General features: G+C 36.8%; 2 protein-coding genes across 6 annotated transcripts; both read right to left on the bottom strand.

Moving 5' to 3' along the window:
- Positions 1–300: 300 nt before the first annotated feature.
- LOC120001769 (putative pentatricopeptide repeat-containing protein At1g69350, mitochondrial) lies at positions 301–2,912 on the bottom strand. Its single transcript, XM_038850229.1, has one exon. It carries the CDS (start codon positions 2,817–2,819, stop codon positions 345–347), a length of 2,475 nt encoding a protein of 824 aa, XP_038706157.1. The 5' UTR covers positions 2,820–2,912; the 3' UTR covers positions 301–344.
- A 1,534-nt stretch (positions 2,913–4,446) lies between these two features.
- LOC120002730 (protein GDAP2 homolog) lies at positions 4,447–15,296 on the bottom strand. 5 transcript variants are annotated; one of them, XM_038851512.1, is made up of 15 exons: positions 15,140–15,296; positions 14,104–14,536; positions 13,397–13,474; positions 12,953–13,008; positions 11,869–11,988; positions 11,684–11,754; positions 10,661–10,754; positions 10,286–10,489; positions 9,216–9,467; positions 8,752–8,860; positions 8,453–8,520; positions 5,461–5,530; positions 5,267–5,341; positions 5,074–5,165; positions 4,447–4,768 (listed from the first exon to the last, which is right to left on the bottom strand). In XM_038851512.1, exons 2-15 carry the CDS (start codon positions 14,422–14,424, stop codon positions 4,666–4,668), a joined length of 1,713 nt encoding a protein of 570 aa, XP_038707440.1. In that variant the 5' UTR covers positions 14,425–14,536; positions 15,140–15,296; the 3' UTR covers positions 4,447–4,665. The 5 variants fall into 5 exon arrangements, 4 of the variants coding, with proteins under 4 accessions (XP_038707440.1, XP_038707439.1, XP_038707442.1 ...); XM_038851511.1 differs by having other exon boundaries at positions 14,104–14,575; positions 15,140–15,295; XM_038851514.1 differs by having other exon boundaries at positions 14,104–14,507; positions 15,140–15,294.
- Positions 15,297–18,919: the final 3,623 nt, after the last annotated feature.

The raw sequence follows: 18,919 nt of genomic DNA, 5'->3' as shown, positions 1-18,919 counted from the left end.
GCTAGAGTTGCATCCTGACAAAGCTTGCTACTATGTACTCATGTCTAATCTGTATGCTACAGATGGAAGATGGAGTCAGGTTAATGAGATGAGAGAAAAAGCAGGGAGGGCTGAGTAAGTCCATAGAGGACTCTCAATTAACCGCAGATGGAGTCAAAACTAGATGTGGATATTTTCCATTGGTTCAATGCAAGTTTCTGTTCTTGTAATCCTAAAATGTCGAGGGATATGCCTCTTGGGCTCTTGTGCTGAGATAAGTCATTGACACAAAGCTTTGGTCTTCACATATGTAACACTCTCTAATCACAAGAAAGAAAATTTAGTAAATGCAAGCACAATAATTGCTACGAAAAGTAAGGTTTACTTGAATTCTTTTCCTCTGTCCTTGCATTTGCATTGATTAATCCATAAGCAATCACCGGTTCTTCACTATTACAGGCATTGGACACTGAGACATCACTTTTTACATTATAAAACTCTTCCCCAGCCAAACTACTAAAACATTCCAAAAAGAAGTAAATTTCATTTGCAAGCAAATATGATGAATCTCCGGCTCCAAACCAGTAAATTCTCTTATCGAGTTCAATAGTGCTGTATCCAGGTACCTTCTTGAGACCTGTACTTTTCATAACTGACCTCACCCTTCGAAATTCACTCCAGTTGCCTCCTTCTGCATATATATTTGATAGCAGTGTGTAGTATCCGGTATCATTTGTACTAATATTGAGGAGTTCTCTTTCAATGATTTGTATCATGTCCATTCTCTGGTGAATGCGACATCCATTAAGTAAAGCACCCCAAATACTAGCATCGGCAGGGTAAGGCATTGAATTGATAATTCTATATGCTTCATCAAGATCACCTGCTCGACTGAGGAGGTCAACCAGACAAGCCAAGTGCTCTGAGTTGGGCTCAATTCCGAACTCTCTCATGAAACCAAAATAATACTTGCCCTCTAAGACATAGCCTGCATGACTACACGCTGTTAAAATGTTCATGAAGGTAACATCATTTGGCGTGGCCCCCGCCTCTAGCATTTTAATGAAGAGTGAAATGGCAGAAGTAATTTGACCGTGTATTCCATATCCTGCAATCATTACACTCCATGACACCACACTTCTTTCCGGCATGCTATCAAAAACTCTTCGTGCTGTTTGAAGGTCTCCACACTTGGAATACAAGTCAGTCAGAGCTGTATCAATATAAATGGTGTTTCTAACTCCATAGGTGATTAGTTTGTGGTGAAGCCACTTTCCCTTTTCAAGATAGCCCGAATCAGCGCAAGCTTGAATTACGCTTAAGAAGGAAACTTCATTCATCTCAAGACAGTTTAAGTACATCTGATCAAAGAAACAAATAGCCTCTAAGGAATTACCGTTTTGAGAGAAACCACAAATCATCGAATTCCACGCGACAACACTTTTGTGTTGAATATTTTCAAATATCAAATATGCTAAATTAACTGATCCGCACTTGGAATACATGTCAATCAGTGCGTTCTGGACAAACTCATTCCAAAAGCCTCTTTTAGTGATATGACTATGAATTAGAAGTCCAGGCTGCAACAGACCCCCATCTCCACAAGCTGAGAGAGAACTTGCTAGGCTAAATGAGTCTGGCATCAATCCCTGTGCTAACATCCCCACCAAGAGTAATAATGCTTCCTTCAAAAAACCACTCTGAACATAACTTGATATGAGCATATTCCATGCCACAATGTTTCTCTGTCCAGTAGCATATAAAACCTTCTTAGAATTAGTCAGTTTTCCACATTGAGCATAAAAATCTATCAACGCTGGCCCTAAAAAGTCATAACCAGAGTTCACACAATTTCTAATCATATAACCATGAATTGATTTGCCTTCTTTCAGCCTGCCTAATCCAGCGCAAGAACCTAAAACGCTCATCAGAGTCACAAAATTGGGTTGTACTTTAGACTCGAGCATCTCAGCAAAAAGTTCCAGTGCTTCTTCAAAGCAGCCACTTCGGTTGCAGCTTGAAATCATTGCCGTACGCAATGTAACACTCCTGTTAGAAACCCGTAAAAATATCTTCTTTGCACTAGAAAAGTCACCACACTTACTATACATTACAATTAAAGAACTATCCACCAAGCCATCAATTTCAATCTTCCTCCTAACTATATGACCATGAACAGACCTCGCTTGCCTCAAAATACCCAATTCAGCACATGCCTCAGCTACACTAAGCATTGTAACATGATCCAGTTCAACATTTTCAGAGACCATCAAACGAAACACGTCCAACCCTTCTATTACCTCTCCCCTCTCAACATAGCTCGAAATAATCGAACTCCATGAAACCATATCTCTAATAGGCATTTCATCGAATATCTTCCTAGCATCATCTAAGAAGTCAAGTTCCCCATACATAGAAAGGAGTGAGGTTTCAATCACAGCATCATGTTCAAATCCACTTTTGATTATCCTCCCATGTACTCTGCTACCATTACTCAGATCACGAAATCCTGAACAAGCTCTCAAAACTGATGGGAATATATAGCTACTAATCTGAGATTGGTTAAGAATCATTCCATCGTATAGGGAAATGGCTTCCTGAAAGCATTGGTTCCAAACATGGGTTTTGATAAGGACACCCCACATGAAGGAATCTGGTTCTGAGAAGGTTTCAAAGACGAGTCTGGACGACTGAAGGACACCCATTTGGGCATATGACTCAATGAGCTTAGTAGAGGCTTGTGGGTCACCATGGAGACCAGAGACGAATAGGTGGGCGTGGAGTTGTGTGAGTGATCTTAAGGTAGCACAGGACCTGAATAAGGGCATGTACAGAGTCATCTCTTATTGTCTGAACAATCAGTCTTGTTCAGATGCGTCGGTAGATAGAAATTCAGAAAATGGATCGTACAGGCGGCCGGCGAGGCAGGTTGGTAGGGCTGGTAGACTTGGGCCACTACCGACTTAGTGGCGTGTAAGCCTTTAAACATGTGGACCTCTACTTCGGTCAAAAGCCCAGCCCAATGACATTGCTTAAGAAGTAAGTGAATAAGAGTATAGGCCCACAATCAACAACCCAGCCCAATGATACTACTTATTACCTAAGATGTAAGAGCTTAAAAAAAGGGCCCAAAATCTACAACTTAGCCCAATGACATAGCTTGGGACGCAAGAGTTGAGAGCCCCAATTTTAGACATATTTAGGGTTTTACCCTACACTATTAATTATTTTTCTCGTCTTCAACTTTGTATCCCTTATTGAGAACTAACAGCTCATATCGCACTCATGTGTGTAGTATTTCATAGAGGTCTCAAATTCGAGCCTCCACATCCCCTTCCCCTATATTCAAAAAAAAAAAAAAAAAACACTTTGTATCCCTTATTTTAGTTGTTTGTGTGACACCACAAGAAGGCAACAAAACTGTTGAAAATCTCAACCCTACTCACATCAACCCGCTTTGTATTATACAATTTCCATGGGTATATCAGACCTGCAAGGTTTTGTTCTTCATGTACTATCATACTTGAGCCCATGAAAAGACCTCTTATATGTGGTAGGGAACTTCGGCATGCATATATACCACATGATTGGGTGGTACCCAACCGACGTGGTATTCTAACAGGACTACAAGAGCCATGGTGCACATCTGTGTCCAACAGAAATGATAAAATTATTTCAAAGGCAGATTTTTCAGTTTTGGAGCAGTCAAGCTGCACATGTTGCAATCAATATTTAGGCAGTCAACGTGCCACATGTATAGTGTGACTACCCCAAAGTAAGAAAATATGTTCGAGAGACCAAATTGAAACAATTTTATCATTGGGTGATCAAATTGAAACATTTTAAACAATGATGTGTAAATTGAAACATTGACTATCTTTCGATGTGCAAAAATGGTATTAATCATTTGCTTATGTATTGTTGTTGACTAGAGCTTGCTAGGCGTGAGATTGAGAGTATATAGGTTTTGTCACTGTGAATAATGGGTCAGAATTTCTAGGTGAAATTCATTGCAATTAATTGCTTTCATTTGATTTCAAGTGAACTTCACTGGGCTTGTTTGGAGTGCGTTTGGAGTTCGGCTGAAATGAAGGTTTTGTTAGGGTTTCCGTTCATTTAGTCTAGGGATTACAAAAAAAAATCGATCCAAACACTATCTATAGAATACCCGATTTATTTAAAACTCGAAAACAGATCATATAGGGTTTGAAAACGGTTTTGGTTTTGGTTTTGGTTTTGATTTTCAAACTATTACCATTTAGAATCGGGTTTGATTTTTTATGTTGGGTTTAAGGTACCCGAACCGTTTAATTAAAAAAGTGAATTATAGTAATATTATAAATCATCTATATAAAAGTATATTATTAAGATGCTAAATTTTAACATGATCAAGCATATTAAATAAAATAATATAATATAATTATAGATTATACAAAGTTAGGTTGGTCCTAATTATGAAACTGTAGATTCAAGATCAAATAACCTTGTATTATTGAGAGTCATTTGAAATAATACAAGAACCCATCTTCCAACAAACAGATCATTTAACAGAAATTAAAAAAAAAAAAAACATACAATGCAAAAACCATTGTATACAATTAACAAGAGCAACCACAACCCACATGATGAAGACAATAGAAGGAAATAAAATGAAGAAATCATGATCTGGTGACACACTTCATCACATCAAGGACCTGAACTGTTGCGTGATGCCTGCGGTCGGGGATATACATACTTTGTCCTGGGATCCACAGTAAGACCCTTTCCTCCATTCACTTCTATATCATGCCTGCAGTTGAAAAAATGTCGATAAAACTGCACAAGTAGTTTATCACATGCACCAACCCTTTTTTTTTTCTCTTAACCTTTTATATAACAGGGAATGGGGATTCGGACTCCTGGCCTTGGGACACATGATGAGGAGCATGACTACTTGAATTATTCGTGCTCCTCACCATATACACCCATGACCGCCTTCAAGACCTTAAATATCCTAAACTAGACTATGGGATGTCCTATAACCACCTTACAGCAATGAAACTCTCATTTTTCGTTGACTAAAACAGAATGAAAAGAGTGAACAGAAAACTCAACTGGAAAACAAAGTCCGGGATAGTCAACTGCTCGCGAGGAACATATCTAAAAAGCTGCAGAAGACGATCAACATAGATGACTTTCTTCCAAACCTAGGGATAAAAATCCAAAACCAGAACAGTGAACTCTCTGTCTAAAGTGTCAACTAACATTATAATATTAGTCAATAACAGAGATAAAAACTCATACGTACCACATTGTCCACAAATAACTGTAAAGCAAACACTGTGGTCTTCAGATGAAATGTCGGATGGAGAACGTATATTGCCTAGATAGAGCAGAGAGGGAGATAAAAACCGAGACTTACCAAAAAAAAAAAAAAGACAAAAAAAACTGAGATTTCAGATATTAATTTCCTGACAAGACTTATAGTTTAGCATCACGTACATCAAGATTTCGTTGGTGTTTCCGACCAAGTATTTGCTGCAATCTTTTCATCCATCCCATGTCTGGTTGACTTTATAAGAAAAACAAACATTAATGAACAAAGCAAGGTAAGTCCTCTGAAACCAAATTGGACATGCAGAATATAGAAAACTGCCAATACACTATGCCATCACATGCAAATCAATGATATATATTTTGTCAAATTTTTGATAAACAAAGTAAATCCTTCTTGTATAAATTAATTACCGGCTCAATTACTTCAGAGTCCATACTCATACTCTGAAAGAAAAAATACTCTTACTTTGATGAATAGCATGTACAAAAGCTCCTTTCACAAGTGCAGGCCAAGAGACGAGAGAGCAATGCAGAGGTTAGATGAGCCCAGTCAATATGCATTTGTACTAATAATTTAGATTTATTTTTGATAATCAATAATTTAGGAATTATAAGGCCAGCTCGGGAGCTCGCTGTTGATGGTCCAACAAAATGGGCAACTAAAGTTTCTGAAACAAGATATTTGACACACCAATGATAATGTCAGTCAATTATAATTTTGAGCTAACACGGTAACACCAGTAAACTATATCTACATTCTATAAAATTGTTCTTTTCTCCTAGATTTGTACTACGACCATCGGCTGTACTCATATGATTTACAATTTAACAAAAGGGTACACTGGAATTTCATTTACTTTCTCTTAAGTCTTAAGTCTTCAGTTTATAACTAGACTACAGCCACTTGAGTTTTTTCATAGAAAATCTACGGCCTACCAAAAAGTAAAGGGATGAATTATCAAGAACTGGGATTAAAATTTGACAATAATCGAAAAAATTATATTGGTTCTTATTTTCTTGTACTTATGACAAGGTACTAACTGGTGTGTTGTAAAGTTTGTTCTAATTATTATTGATGCTTCATCAACAAGTCTCTTAAACATATTTAAATATCTACAAGATAAAATTATATTAGTGTAAATTCATACCAACTTGAATGGCAAAAAAAAAAAAAAAAACCACTGCAGAGGGTATCCATTTTCCATGATATTATGCATGATTCAGATATAGAATGACTAAATCTTCAGAAAAAATTGGAAGGAAAAAAAGAAAAAAGAAAAAAAAAATTGGATTTTAATATTCTATAGTGAACCTAAAACATTTGGGGGCTAAAGCTTGGGTGGTGATAATGACAAAAGAACCTCTGGACAAGTAGTAAGCTTTACACGTGCAAATCATATTTCGAGATGCTATGTGCATATTCAACTAGTCACCTCAACAACTGAAATATAGCCATCAAAGTTTATAGATATAAATTTTATACTTTCAACTTTCAAACAAAATTATGCATGCATTGCAAGTGATTTCATTTAAATCATGTATATAAATATATTCAGCTAATACATGGGTAACACATATGGCTTATGACAGACACAAGATAGAAAAAGAAGAGAAACAAATTCACCAAGAACCCGAGGAGGGCAACAGAAGGCACAGACTGAGGCCCAAGCTTTTATTTGGTATATGTTAGATGATGGGGACATTATTTGACTGCCTCCATACCTTAGTGTGGATCTATTTGTCCTATTTTAAGCCGTTTGTTTTTTATGTATTGGGTCTTAATGTGACAACTATGAGTGGAAATCTTAGTTTTGTAATAATGTACAATAACTAAGGCAACTGCTTGCAATCAAATTTTCAAAGTTTGTGTGATACAAGTATACAAACATATCTGAGAAGGATACCAAGGAACCCGACATTGACCATTGAAAAATAGCAAAGTAGCTAATCAGGGTCTGCTAGTAATGGTCACACACACACAGGTACTAACCTATCACTAGTCACACATACAAGTACCATTCATACAAGTACAGTCCTCATAAAGCAACAGAGATGGCCTCACAATCTTGCCTCTTTCTAGAAAACATGCCTCTTTATTCACCAAAAGATTTACTTCTTCAACATAGGTGAAAAAACTCCCGTGCACAAGGCTCCGGCAGTGATCGGAGTCTGGGACATGCATGATGTAAGCAGACTTTATCCCTACATAATATATGAAAAATTGCTTCCAAGAATTGTACTTGTGACCTCTAGATTGCATCCCTGCAACTCTACTACTGGGTCACATGTTTGCCTCTATCACATGGCCACATTTTTGCATGTATTTACTTCTTCACCATCTATAGCAAAAATTATAAATGGTTGGGCAAAGAAAAAGTGAGAGATTTCCCTTAATATTAAGTCTCTACAAAAAGGTACGCCTAGGCCTAGAGGTGATGAGATGCAAACGATCCTAGCCTCGTGCAACTCAGGCGCCTTTCATGCCTAGATGTGTTCTTAAGCCAAATTTTAGGTAGGAAAATTACGTTTACTAATTGGGCTTACATAAACGGGGCAGACCATGTAGTTAAGTAGTTTAAAACCAATTGTGCTCCTCTACCATCATTAAAAGTGTGAAACACAAAGAAACTTAAAAAAGAAAGGTACGTAGCATCAAACTGAAAAATAGAAACCCTATCTCGCCATCTCCTCCATGTTTAGCTCTCTACATTGAACAAATTTTCCACAGAAAGGTTGCGTGACCCCCTAAAATATAGAACTTTGATCTATTTCTCTTTCTCGACCCTATCTTGCCCAATTAATCTCCTTCGAATTTCAGATTGTACAGTCTACAACCTACACTATTTCTCTCACTTATTTATCAAGCCTTTTCTATTTTTCTAGATCTTTTCTGACAATTTTTTTGATTTACTATTTTATTTTATTAATTTTGCACCGAGCGTCTCTTGGACGCAGGCCTAAAGTATGCCATGTGCCTTGGGTGATAAGAGCTTTTCTCGCATTAGGTGCTTCTTCGCATTTGACAACTATGCAACCAACTGAAACAATTCTTAATATAATAGTCAGTTGCTTATTTAGTAAGGACAAAGTGTTCCCAGTCAAAGTTGGTATGGTATTCTCACAAGTCACAAGTAAACACAAAAAAAAAAAGACTTACATTTGCAAAGATGCCGCAGAGTGTAAGTAAACAATAGAATAAGGCTTCTGTATCAATGGTTCAAATTCCTAAAATTCAATCAAGACAATGTACAACAGCCAATTATTAGTATTCATACAAATTGTTCAAAGTCAAGTTTGCTCAACATGTGGCCAAGAGCATTCGGAAAAAAAATTCCAATACCGAGGTAAAAGAAATCTAACAATAAAAGCCAGCAGACCATAAATGTAAAGTTATAGCAGTAAAGTTATAACAGTATAAGAACTATATCCAGTGGAAACTAAATCAAAATATATTACCTTAACTACATAAAGAACAAATCGCTCCAAGTCAAGACATCGAAGCAAAAAATGAGCTCCCACGACCACCATCGCTGGACGACCCTCACTGTCCACACCGCCCCGGTAACTGATATCATGACAAAAGAACAAAAGAGCTAACTAAAATTATATGAAGCCACATAAGACGAACATTTTCAAATTCAAACCAACATGGTTTTTTTGGTGAGGTTTAGGAAGCATGGATAAAGATTTAGCTGGAAGAAAAAGGAGGTGAAGAACTTAAGAGTTCAATAGGCCAACTTGTGCTATCTAGGTGATGAAAAAAAAAATACTTCAAAGCTACCATCACCAAATCCAAGATATATCCACAAGCAAGGGGAAGTGAATCAAGCAAATGGATGCATGTCAACCAAGGTAAGGAAACAATCAATAAAAAGCTAGTAGAGGCACATAACCAGGAAAAGTAGTTATCCAATGCTCACACAATTTTCATCTCTGCAATTTCAGAAAGATTCAGAGAATTTGCTTTCGCAAGGTATCGTGAATGGAGAGAGTATTCCTCAGCAGCAGATAAAGGAGGTCTACCAAGGTCACCAAATCCAAGTAGCTTGGCACAATTAAATCCACTTTGAGCTTGAGCACTTTTTTCCCATTGTTCTTTCCGTCTCTGGTCTGGATCTTTGATTAAGGACATGAAGGCAGGATCCAAATATGAATCCAGATTATGAGAGTTTCTGTAAGGATGTAATCTAGTGAGGTAATTTGAAAATTAAAGACAGAACAGCAAGTGGAAGATTCATAAAACAATCAAAGCATAAGAGGAATAAAGCAATAGAAAAAAGTGATAGTGTGAACCAACAGCCACGGAAGTTGAACATGCAAATTGACGGAAATTCAAAACAAACCGTAGTATAGCATTATATACGAACAGTAAATGTTCTTAAAAGGTATTGTTAAGCAAGTATTTAGTGAAGAAATATTCCATCAGGGTCGTACTTTGAAGTGCTTCAAAATTGCAAAATTAAACCACATCTAGACAGAGAAGTACAAAGACAACAGAAAACTATAACGGCATCGCTATGCTATTAGATACAAAGAGAATTCCAACATGCTAATTGAATGGAATGTAGACAAGACAAAGAAAAGCACGAAACATAGTAATATTGTTAAATATCAATAAAGATACAATAGGCTCTTGAACTGACCTTGTGCAATTAGGTAACTGGTTTAGCTTGTTCATTATTATCAGGACAGTTGACCAGAATTCAGAGTAACGTAAATGGAACATATATTTCACATAAGACTATAAAATCACAAACTGTACCATACAAACGCAAATTAATGTTGCTTGAGGAATCTGAGTCACTATTTTATGCATGATTCAATGCCACATAGACCCAACGTTTCAGAATTGTAAATAATCAATGAGTAACATTTTGCAAATCTAGTTATGAAAATGATCAGTATATTCTAGACCAATCACGTTGATTCGGTATGTAGTGACGCAATCCTCAACATTAAGTACCATTACTGTGTAGCAAAATACACTGACCTTCGTACCAAGCCAACATCACTAACAGGAAGTTCTACAGGATCTTCGGCTGGTTTTGGAACAGATTTTTGAGGCAACGACTTTATTCTTATTTTGCGTTCATCTGTGGTTGTTTCACCATTCTCATCCCCGACATCTGCAGGAAGCTTTGATATGGCAACCTCTTCTTCGTGTTTGTCTCGAGGGAAGTAAAGTGGAAGCAATCTATCAAGGGAAGAGAAAAATTGGATCATGTCTGAAATTTATGAAACCTAAAGAACTTATATTACAAAAGAAAACATTCGCTGCAAGTCACAGTGGGGAATCACAGACTTCTATTAACGAAGAGAGATGTTCACACGACAATAAAATCAAATGTACTTTAAATTTGAATACCTCTTATATATTTCAGTATCTGATGATGTTGTAGTACAAAAAACAACTGCAGTTATTTTATCTTTCTGCTTCTCAAGCAAACGCCGGATGGTTCCTAAGCAAAATAAATCTCTGAATTGGATCATAGTGAACTAAAATAAAAAAAGTCGAAAAGAAGTAGAAGGAATCAATCTTCCGAAATCGCAATTATTATCATGCATACAAATTGCAATACAGGAACTTGCATTGCATACAGCAGTGTTTTTAGTAGCATAAAGAATTCTAATCAAACCTTTGGCACAAAAGAGGTGCCTAGTTATCTACCATTAAATCAAGAACATGGGGGATAAACGCATGAGCCAACCGTCCTACTTTTCTCATTAAATATAATTAACGTTTCATTCTCTGTCTCTCTCTCTCTCAAATCAATTCATTATTATGACTCAACATAAGATAAGTTAAATAATTTCCATGCATGAGGCTCCTGCAGGGAAGTGGGCAAGAGAAGGGAAAGATTACACAGTTTGCCAATACATAGCAAAGAGGCTTTTTCCAGGAAATGAACCCAAGACCACCAGGTACCACTAGGCCAAAGGTTCAGCCTACACTTCAACCTAAGATAGCCACTAAACAATAGGCATTTGTGACCTGTATTAGCCTATTAGGGCATCCAGTTCCTTTATTCATACAAACAAATTTAAAAAGTTTCATTCTGGAGTTTTTGAGTCAGTTCACCCAACCCATGGCAATCACAGGCTAACACGTTTGTTCCCTGGACTTATTTAATAGAGGAACTTGGGGCAACTATGACTATTCCAGTTATAAAATCTGAGTACATGCTTTAGCCTAGTCAACGTAGGATTTATTGTGTTATTTTTGACCTGGTTCCCTTATTGATCAGTTTGGTTTAGAAATCTCTCTAAACTGAACCAAGTTGCAACAATGGCAAGCAGGACTAATTCAATTTCCATTCATTCATAAACAGGTTACAATTGTACTAATAAAAAAAAGAAAGCTTCAACCAGTTTGACAGAGGAAACTCACTTATGGCCACATGTGCAGCTGGTTCACGTGGGTAGTTTTTAGCCTCCGTGTATAGACAGCCCATAGCAATGCTGCATTAGGAACACCAAGCAAAAATAAGATCTTAGTTTTAAACAATTGATGGAGAAATAAATGAGACAGATAAATGAAAAGGGAAAAAAAATGTTTTAGCATTCATTACCAACCTTCGAAGCCCATTTTCGATGAGTAGCTCAAGGCAAGACCGGTAGCAGTGACTCAAGGCATTCTCCGCAGCGGTATGATATTTCACTGCATATTTCGGACCAACAGTATGGACAACCCGTCTAGAGTAACATTGAAAGGAAACAATCAGTTATAAGGGAAAAATGAAGACCACAAAGTACGTTCACATGCAATACCATTTCACAAATTATACAACAAATTGCATCTTGAATTGTAAAGTAGTTATATCCCTATTCCCTAACATAGCATGTGTGGTATAAACACATAAGTGATTTACTGATTTATGAAAGCCATGAATTTTGACCCAAATGATCAGAGAATATGCACTTTTCACCTACCAGCTCATAACCAACTAAAGTAAAGGTGGCTAGCAGTAGAAGAACCTATTTGTTATGATGACAAAATGGGCACTAAGGGACTGTCAATCAATTACACACTTCTACAATCTATCAGATCAATCACATTCAAGAGAAATCTTTCATCTGCAACCCTCATTCACTATTCCAAATATATTGATAGCACAGATAACCATCAATTAATTACAACATTTTTGCTTCCGCCCCCTCAAAAGCACTTCTGTCCAACTCTTTCAAACAATCCAAAATATTGCTACAGGGATGAAATGAAATAACTCTTTTTCTCCACCCCAGCACCATCACAACTGGAAGAACTAAGCTCTGCATTAATCGTTCCAGCTACCACTCAACAAGCTCATTACTTGTATTGTATACTATCCCTACGAATAACTGCTCATTTAGAGCCAAGAGTAATAAATCTTGTCAGATCCTCCTCTTCCAACGAAAAGCACCTAATCACCCAGGGCTTTCCTCAACCCTTACAATGAAAAGACAAAACAAAAAAGCATCTAATCATTCCAAGCAAAAAGATGATATCATTAACCATTATGTTTTAGATTAAAAGCAAGAGATGTCATCATATTCTTGGTCTCCAAACAACATTAATTAGATGTGAGAGGACAAAAAGGGAATTTCTACCATGATAGAACCATACAAGTGAAAGTCTCAGCTTCAATCTCACCATATATAAAAACTGATGAATACACACCTAGCAGGAAGGTCATAAGCCTTGGTAACTTTGGCCATCCCAGTTCGGCAACCGCCCTTGATGGAAAAAAGAATATAGATCAAGTCAGTCCAAACCTTCGTTTCCCACAAAGTGCATCACGCAAATCGCATCTCGCTTAAAGTCTTGCTAATCCATGGTAAGGAACTAAAATATTGTACAAAGTTTAAATTGGTAAAAGGTAAACAACTCTCATGCACAAGGCTCCCGCAGTGGGCGGGATCGGGGACAGGTAGGATGTACGCAGACCTTACCTCCACATAATATGTAGCGAGGCTGTTTCCAGGAAATGAACCTATTATCGTTAAAATTCATAACAATATGCAAAATCATAACGAAGAATCCAAAGACAATGGCCTCGAAAATGCATATAATTTATTCAAAAAAATTTGGATAATAGACACCCTAAATCAAATGTTGGCATACCAGTGTAGCACATTCTTCGGCAAGTCCAGGACCAGCTGCTGCATGCAAACCAGGGCTGCTATGTGCTTCATCCAAGTTCTGTAAACCATCAATTTTGAAACATATTAAAGATAAATTAAACACCTGCCTCATGCATCTCATTTATGACCCAGTTCATGAGGCTTGAAGAAGAAGTGAAGCTCCAAGCCAGTTTAGAGAGGGGGGGGGGAGGCTAAGTTGATGGATAGGATAGTGGCATCAGGCGCTCCAATACCATCTTGGACAGATAGTCAAAACAGCTTTCCTTATCAACACTACATCTAGACATAGCTCTCCACATCTTAACAAGGGTGGTCATCTAAGTATAAAGCTCAAACATCTTGCGGTTCAAAATAGGAGAAGACATTCAATTCTTAGTTGGCAGTCATTGCATTCACATCTTTTCACTATAGTGCAACTTGACAGTTAAACAATCTTTTTTTAGCACATCAATTAAGCAATCTTGAAATTCCACTCCACATAGAAATTTTGGCTCAAGAATGGTTACCAATTATTTTAATCATTTAACTTTCCACGCATAAATTTAGAAGATGGAAGAAAACGACAAATGAATTAACAAAACACGAGATGATGCCTCCATCTACAAAGACGACAATTAAAGTCGGCGCAATTTAGTAGTTATTCATATATTTAAGTCTAACACTTTGAAGGTATAGTTAAGTGCTCACCTCACTCGTAGAATTCACCACAGCATCCACCTCAAGATTCCAAGGGTGGCCTCTCCACAAATAAATTTTTGAGTTGATTTCATGATCCATAGGAAACCTTGACACCATCCAATTGCCACTACCTCCTGCCTCTGAAGATGATGTCAAAGGATCGGGAAAATATGGATTTGAAAATGATGGATCTTCATTCTCATATTCCAATGATGACCTATGCTCTACATCACTCCAACGAGGAACTTGATCCAAAGTAACAACAGAATCCCCACTATCAGTTGGTAATCCACCCCTGGTGGTTGTGGCTGTAGCTGCACTCCGGTACATTTGCACAAGTCCAGGTCAGAATTTCACTTCCCTGACGGCTGGTTTTCTTAGTCCTCCAGCGATGAACACCATATAGCTCAATCCTTTCACGACTCAAAACACCCACACGGAACTTGCAAATGAAAATATGAAACTAATAAAAAAAATTTCCCTGAGAAACGCAACATATTATTTTAAGGACCACATATATAAAAGATCATATTTGAATTAAGAATGCATACAATTCAACTGAAAAAAAAAAGCATTCTAAATGCATAAACATATCATATTACCATATACAACAGATTTCCAACTATCTAAACAAAAGAGCAGAAAATTCAAAAATAATATTTAATGAAGACTGCATCTCCTCTTTTAAAATCCAATCAAATTTGGATCTTCCTTCAGCTACCGTGAGAAGTCGAGAAATTAATGAAGCAACACAAACACACATATACCTAATACCCTGAAATCCTCCATTACAAAAAATTCAGGGCTAAAAATTCCTCAATCCATTTACCCCATAATTGGCTGAAAGTTGAAATTGACACTTCGCTAGAACCAAACAATTTCTGCTTTTATTCCCCCTGTCACCCGTTTCCTCAGAAACAAACGGAAAAATCGGAGCCCTAATACAAAATTTTTCCGAGAAAATGCAAAAACAAACGAAACAATCGTAGTAGAACTCGAAATTGGAGCTGCAAGAGTACGTAAGAGAGAGAGAACATCAAAGTACCTGAGATTGTAAAAATGGCTTTAGTTTCTGGAAGTATTGTTATTCGGTCGTGATAAGTACAACTAAGAATGGACCGAATGGTGGTCGATGAGCTTGCAATCCTCGCAATCGACCGGAGAAAGGAACGTCGTGAAAACTGAAAAGTTCATTAAAATGGTCATTTTGTGAAGTTTTGACTTTGAAATTCACATTTGCCTCTCTATAATCTATAATCTATCCGGTTGGAATGATCGATTTTGTTCGACCTGGATTAATTCAAGTTTGAATATAAGTTATATGTCCGAAATCCGAATCCAAACATAAAATTTTTGTCCTATTTATAACCAATTTTTGATCCAAACACCGAAATCTTTGTTGGGTTTACTTGTTCGAACCCTAACTTGGATTAGGTTATTATTCGGATTTAAATCAATTCGGATATTAAGTACGTCTGAAATTCAATCCGGGTTATGGTTCGAACATATAAATATTTTGTAAACACGTGATGTTGTCTAACCAGAAATCGATTTTTTGGTTTAAATTTTTTGCTACAATTGTAATTAAAATTATCCCTCAAACTATTTAAATCATGAATTCAAATGTGTTTTTGAGTATTTTGATATTCATAATGTTGGAATATAGTAAATTTTGAAAAAAAAAAGATATAAATTTTAAACCCTAAATCGTAAACGGTAAAACACTAACTCCAAACTCCTACACTATAATATGTCATTTCAAACAAAAAAATTATAATTTTGGGAGATAATTGTAGTTGAAAAAAGGAACAAGTAACGAAAAGACCCCTCTACTTATAAAAAATGATCAATCAGGCCCCTCTACTTTTTTTCGTGCCCATGAAGAAAAACATATCACGTTAGCCCTTCGAGCTCATTTTCTGTCAAATGATGTTGACATTGCCGTTAGTGAATGACGTGGAATTTAATTATTTTTATTTATATTTCATGTGTAATCTAGGTGTCATTGACCAATAAATTTTAGACATGTGTCATTAAAATTTTAAATGGTTAATTTCAAAACTTGAATTATGGAATTTTAAAAAGTTACAATTATCAGTTGTTTAAAGCCCTTGTACTTTTAAAAATTGGTCAAATAAGCCATTGAAATTTACAAAAAATGGTCAATTGATACTCATTTCAACCAGTTACAGGGAAAAAGCTTGTATTCCAAATATGTCAAATTAAAACCAATCAAATAACTAACATGCTTCAATTAACCAGAATATTACAAACTAGACATAATCCATGAACTTAAACACATGCCAATACAAATCCATATCAGTTTTAATACAAATTCAAGAACCAATAGCAGTCATAATATGATAGAGGCAACAACAAACATAAGTCATAACATCTACGAGTCAGGCTTCGATGCATTCCTCTTCGTTTTAGAATTATGACTTCCACGATCAATCACCCTGCATATGGAAGTTCCAGGCTACAAAATAGACAAAAGAAATAGTGTTACTTCATTTTGTTCACAATGCAAAGTTTAACAACAACATAATGAATTAAGATTAGTTGATGGCTGAATACTTACATTGAGAATTGATCGACTTGTGTCGGGATTGATATAAAGGCCTAGTCCAAACAGCAAAGTTCTCTTCCTTGGCTTGGTCTTAGGCCTGCAGTCTTTATGAAAAGGACTAATGCACGTAGCCTTTGTTCCTGCCATAGAGTTGCTAGATTGTCCTTCAATTCTTTGACCTAAACCACTTGTTGCACCTACATTTGTAGCTACCGAATTACTACCAAAGTCTATAGGCACAATGCTTCTGCCAGTAGCATTTGTATGAGCTACAAGTGAGTCAAATGCACCTTGACTTGTTGTGTGTGCCATTATAATGTCACTGACTTGGCTACTTGAACCACGCCTACCAGGACAAGACTTGTTTCGTGCATTATGACCCTTTCGTTTGCACACATGACAAGTCATGGTCCTCCCTTCTCTACTCAACTTGCTTTTCACAATATTTTCATGAAGTTCTCTTCTCCTCTTCTTCTTCGTTCTCTCAGGCATTTTCCTCAATTTTGGAGGAATCATAAAATCCTTATCACTTCTGGGCCACATGTTCTCTCCCCTGATTGGTTCTAATGGTCTTAAATATGCCCTCAAATAAGCTGTAGTCTTATACCAGAGATTGATGTAGTCTTCAGACCTCTCACCATTGTCATGTATTGCTCGGATAGCATGATGACATCGAATTCCAGAAAATTCCCATGCCCCACATGAGCACACCCCCTCCCTCAATCGAACTACATATTGACTTCTCCCACACTTCACTTCGTAGCTACCTCCTCCATTCCATTCATACACCCAAAGATGACTTTCTTTGACATTATTCTGCCATTTTTTCTTAATAAGAGGACCAAAATCATTTTTTCATGATGCTACACCAACGCTTTTGTCTCTAATTCTTCGCATCACTGCCCTTTTTATATCTTCAAGCATAGGTATGATAGATTTGCTTCTCGCTTCCAGAATGGTGCCATTAAAAGCTTCACATAAGTTGTTGTCACATGAGTCACACTTTCAAACTCATTTGAACCAACACCATCATCATCATTATCACTTTCCTATAGTAGAGCCATAGATTTCCAACCTCTACCATAGTTTTTCACCTTCTCTCTCGTTGCAATAACTTCTTCATCATCCTCTGAAGAATTATCTTCAAGGAGGAATTCTTCCTCTTCCTTTTCTTGTTCATTGTCATCACTGCTATACCCACTAGATGCTCCCTATAACAACAATAGTAGAGTGGTCAAAATAGCTCCATATCATGTGCAAACTTAAACCAAAATCAAACTAACCTCATCAACTGAAATAGGTCTTCTCACAGCTCTGCTATTCTGATTGACCATTTCAATGGAATAAACAACAATATAGATAGATGAAACCTAAAAGAAACAAAGGGACGAATTTCAACCCGACATCAAAAACAACCTAAACTCCAAAAATTGAAACTAGTGATTGAAACCCACATAACAAAACCCAAATTCGAACACTATATACCATGAACTACAAGTCAAAATCGAAACCCATACATTGAAACCCAACATCATATTCCAACCCAAACCGAAAGAAATGGCATAACAAAGAGGGAGAAGAGAACTGCAACCAGAGTGAATACATACCTGAAAAAGGAGAAGAGATCTGCAACCAAAGGGGGGTTGGAGGATGACGTGCACAGATGTGAAAGAAGAAGAGATAAATTATGGGGTTTAGCTCAAATGAAGAAACACACAGTTTTGATATTTGTTACAATTTACACCTATTTTTCATTACAACTTATAACAAATCCATGTCAGATAATGAGATCTATGTTAGCATCATTTGACGGAAAATGAGCTCGAAGGGCTAACGTGGTCCCTTTTTCATAGTAGAGAGGCTTCGTCGGCATGAAAAAAAGTAGAGGAAATTGTTGACCATTTTTTGTAAGTAGAGGGGTATTTTTATTACTTGTCCCTTAAAAAAATTGAAACCCCTCCCAGCTCTAAAAACGGTTGGGATTATCTAACCCCTTTTTGGAAGAAATGTTGGTTTGACAATATTGGGTGTGTTCTCAATAATTAAATTTTGCTTGCATACTCTTGTTTTGTTTTATAGGTGAGACTAAATTTGTAATATTCATTTTTATGTGATTCCAAGACTTGGCAACTCTTACATTTGAGGGGTTGAATCAATCATCACAATATCTCTCGCCATTGCCGCCTCTTTATCTTTCTCCTCTTAACTCATCAAGCATTTGCAAGACTTCTCTATTAGCGTCAGTCCGGCCCAACT

Source organism: Tripterygium wilfordii, chromosome 7 (genome assembly GCF_013401445.1).
Source record: "Tripterygium wilfordii isolate XIE 37 chromosome 7, ASM1340144v1, whole genome shotgun sequence".
Classification (NCBI taxonomy): Eukaryota; Viridiplantae; Streptophyta; class Magnoliopsida; order Celastrales; family Celastraceae; genus Tripterygium; species Tripterygium wilfordii.
Note: the sequence above shows the minus strand (reverse complement) of the source record. Positions and strands in the feature narration are given on the sequence as shown.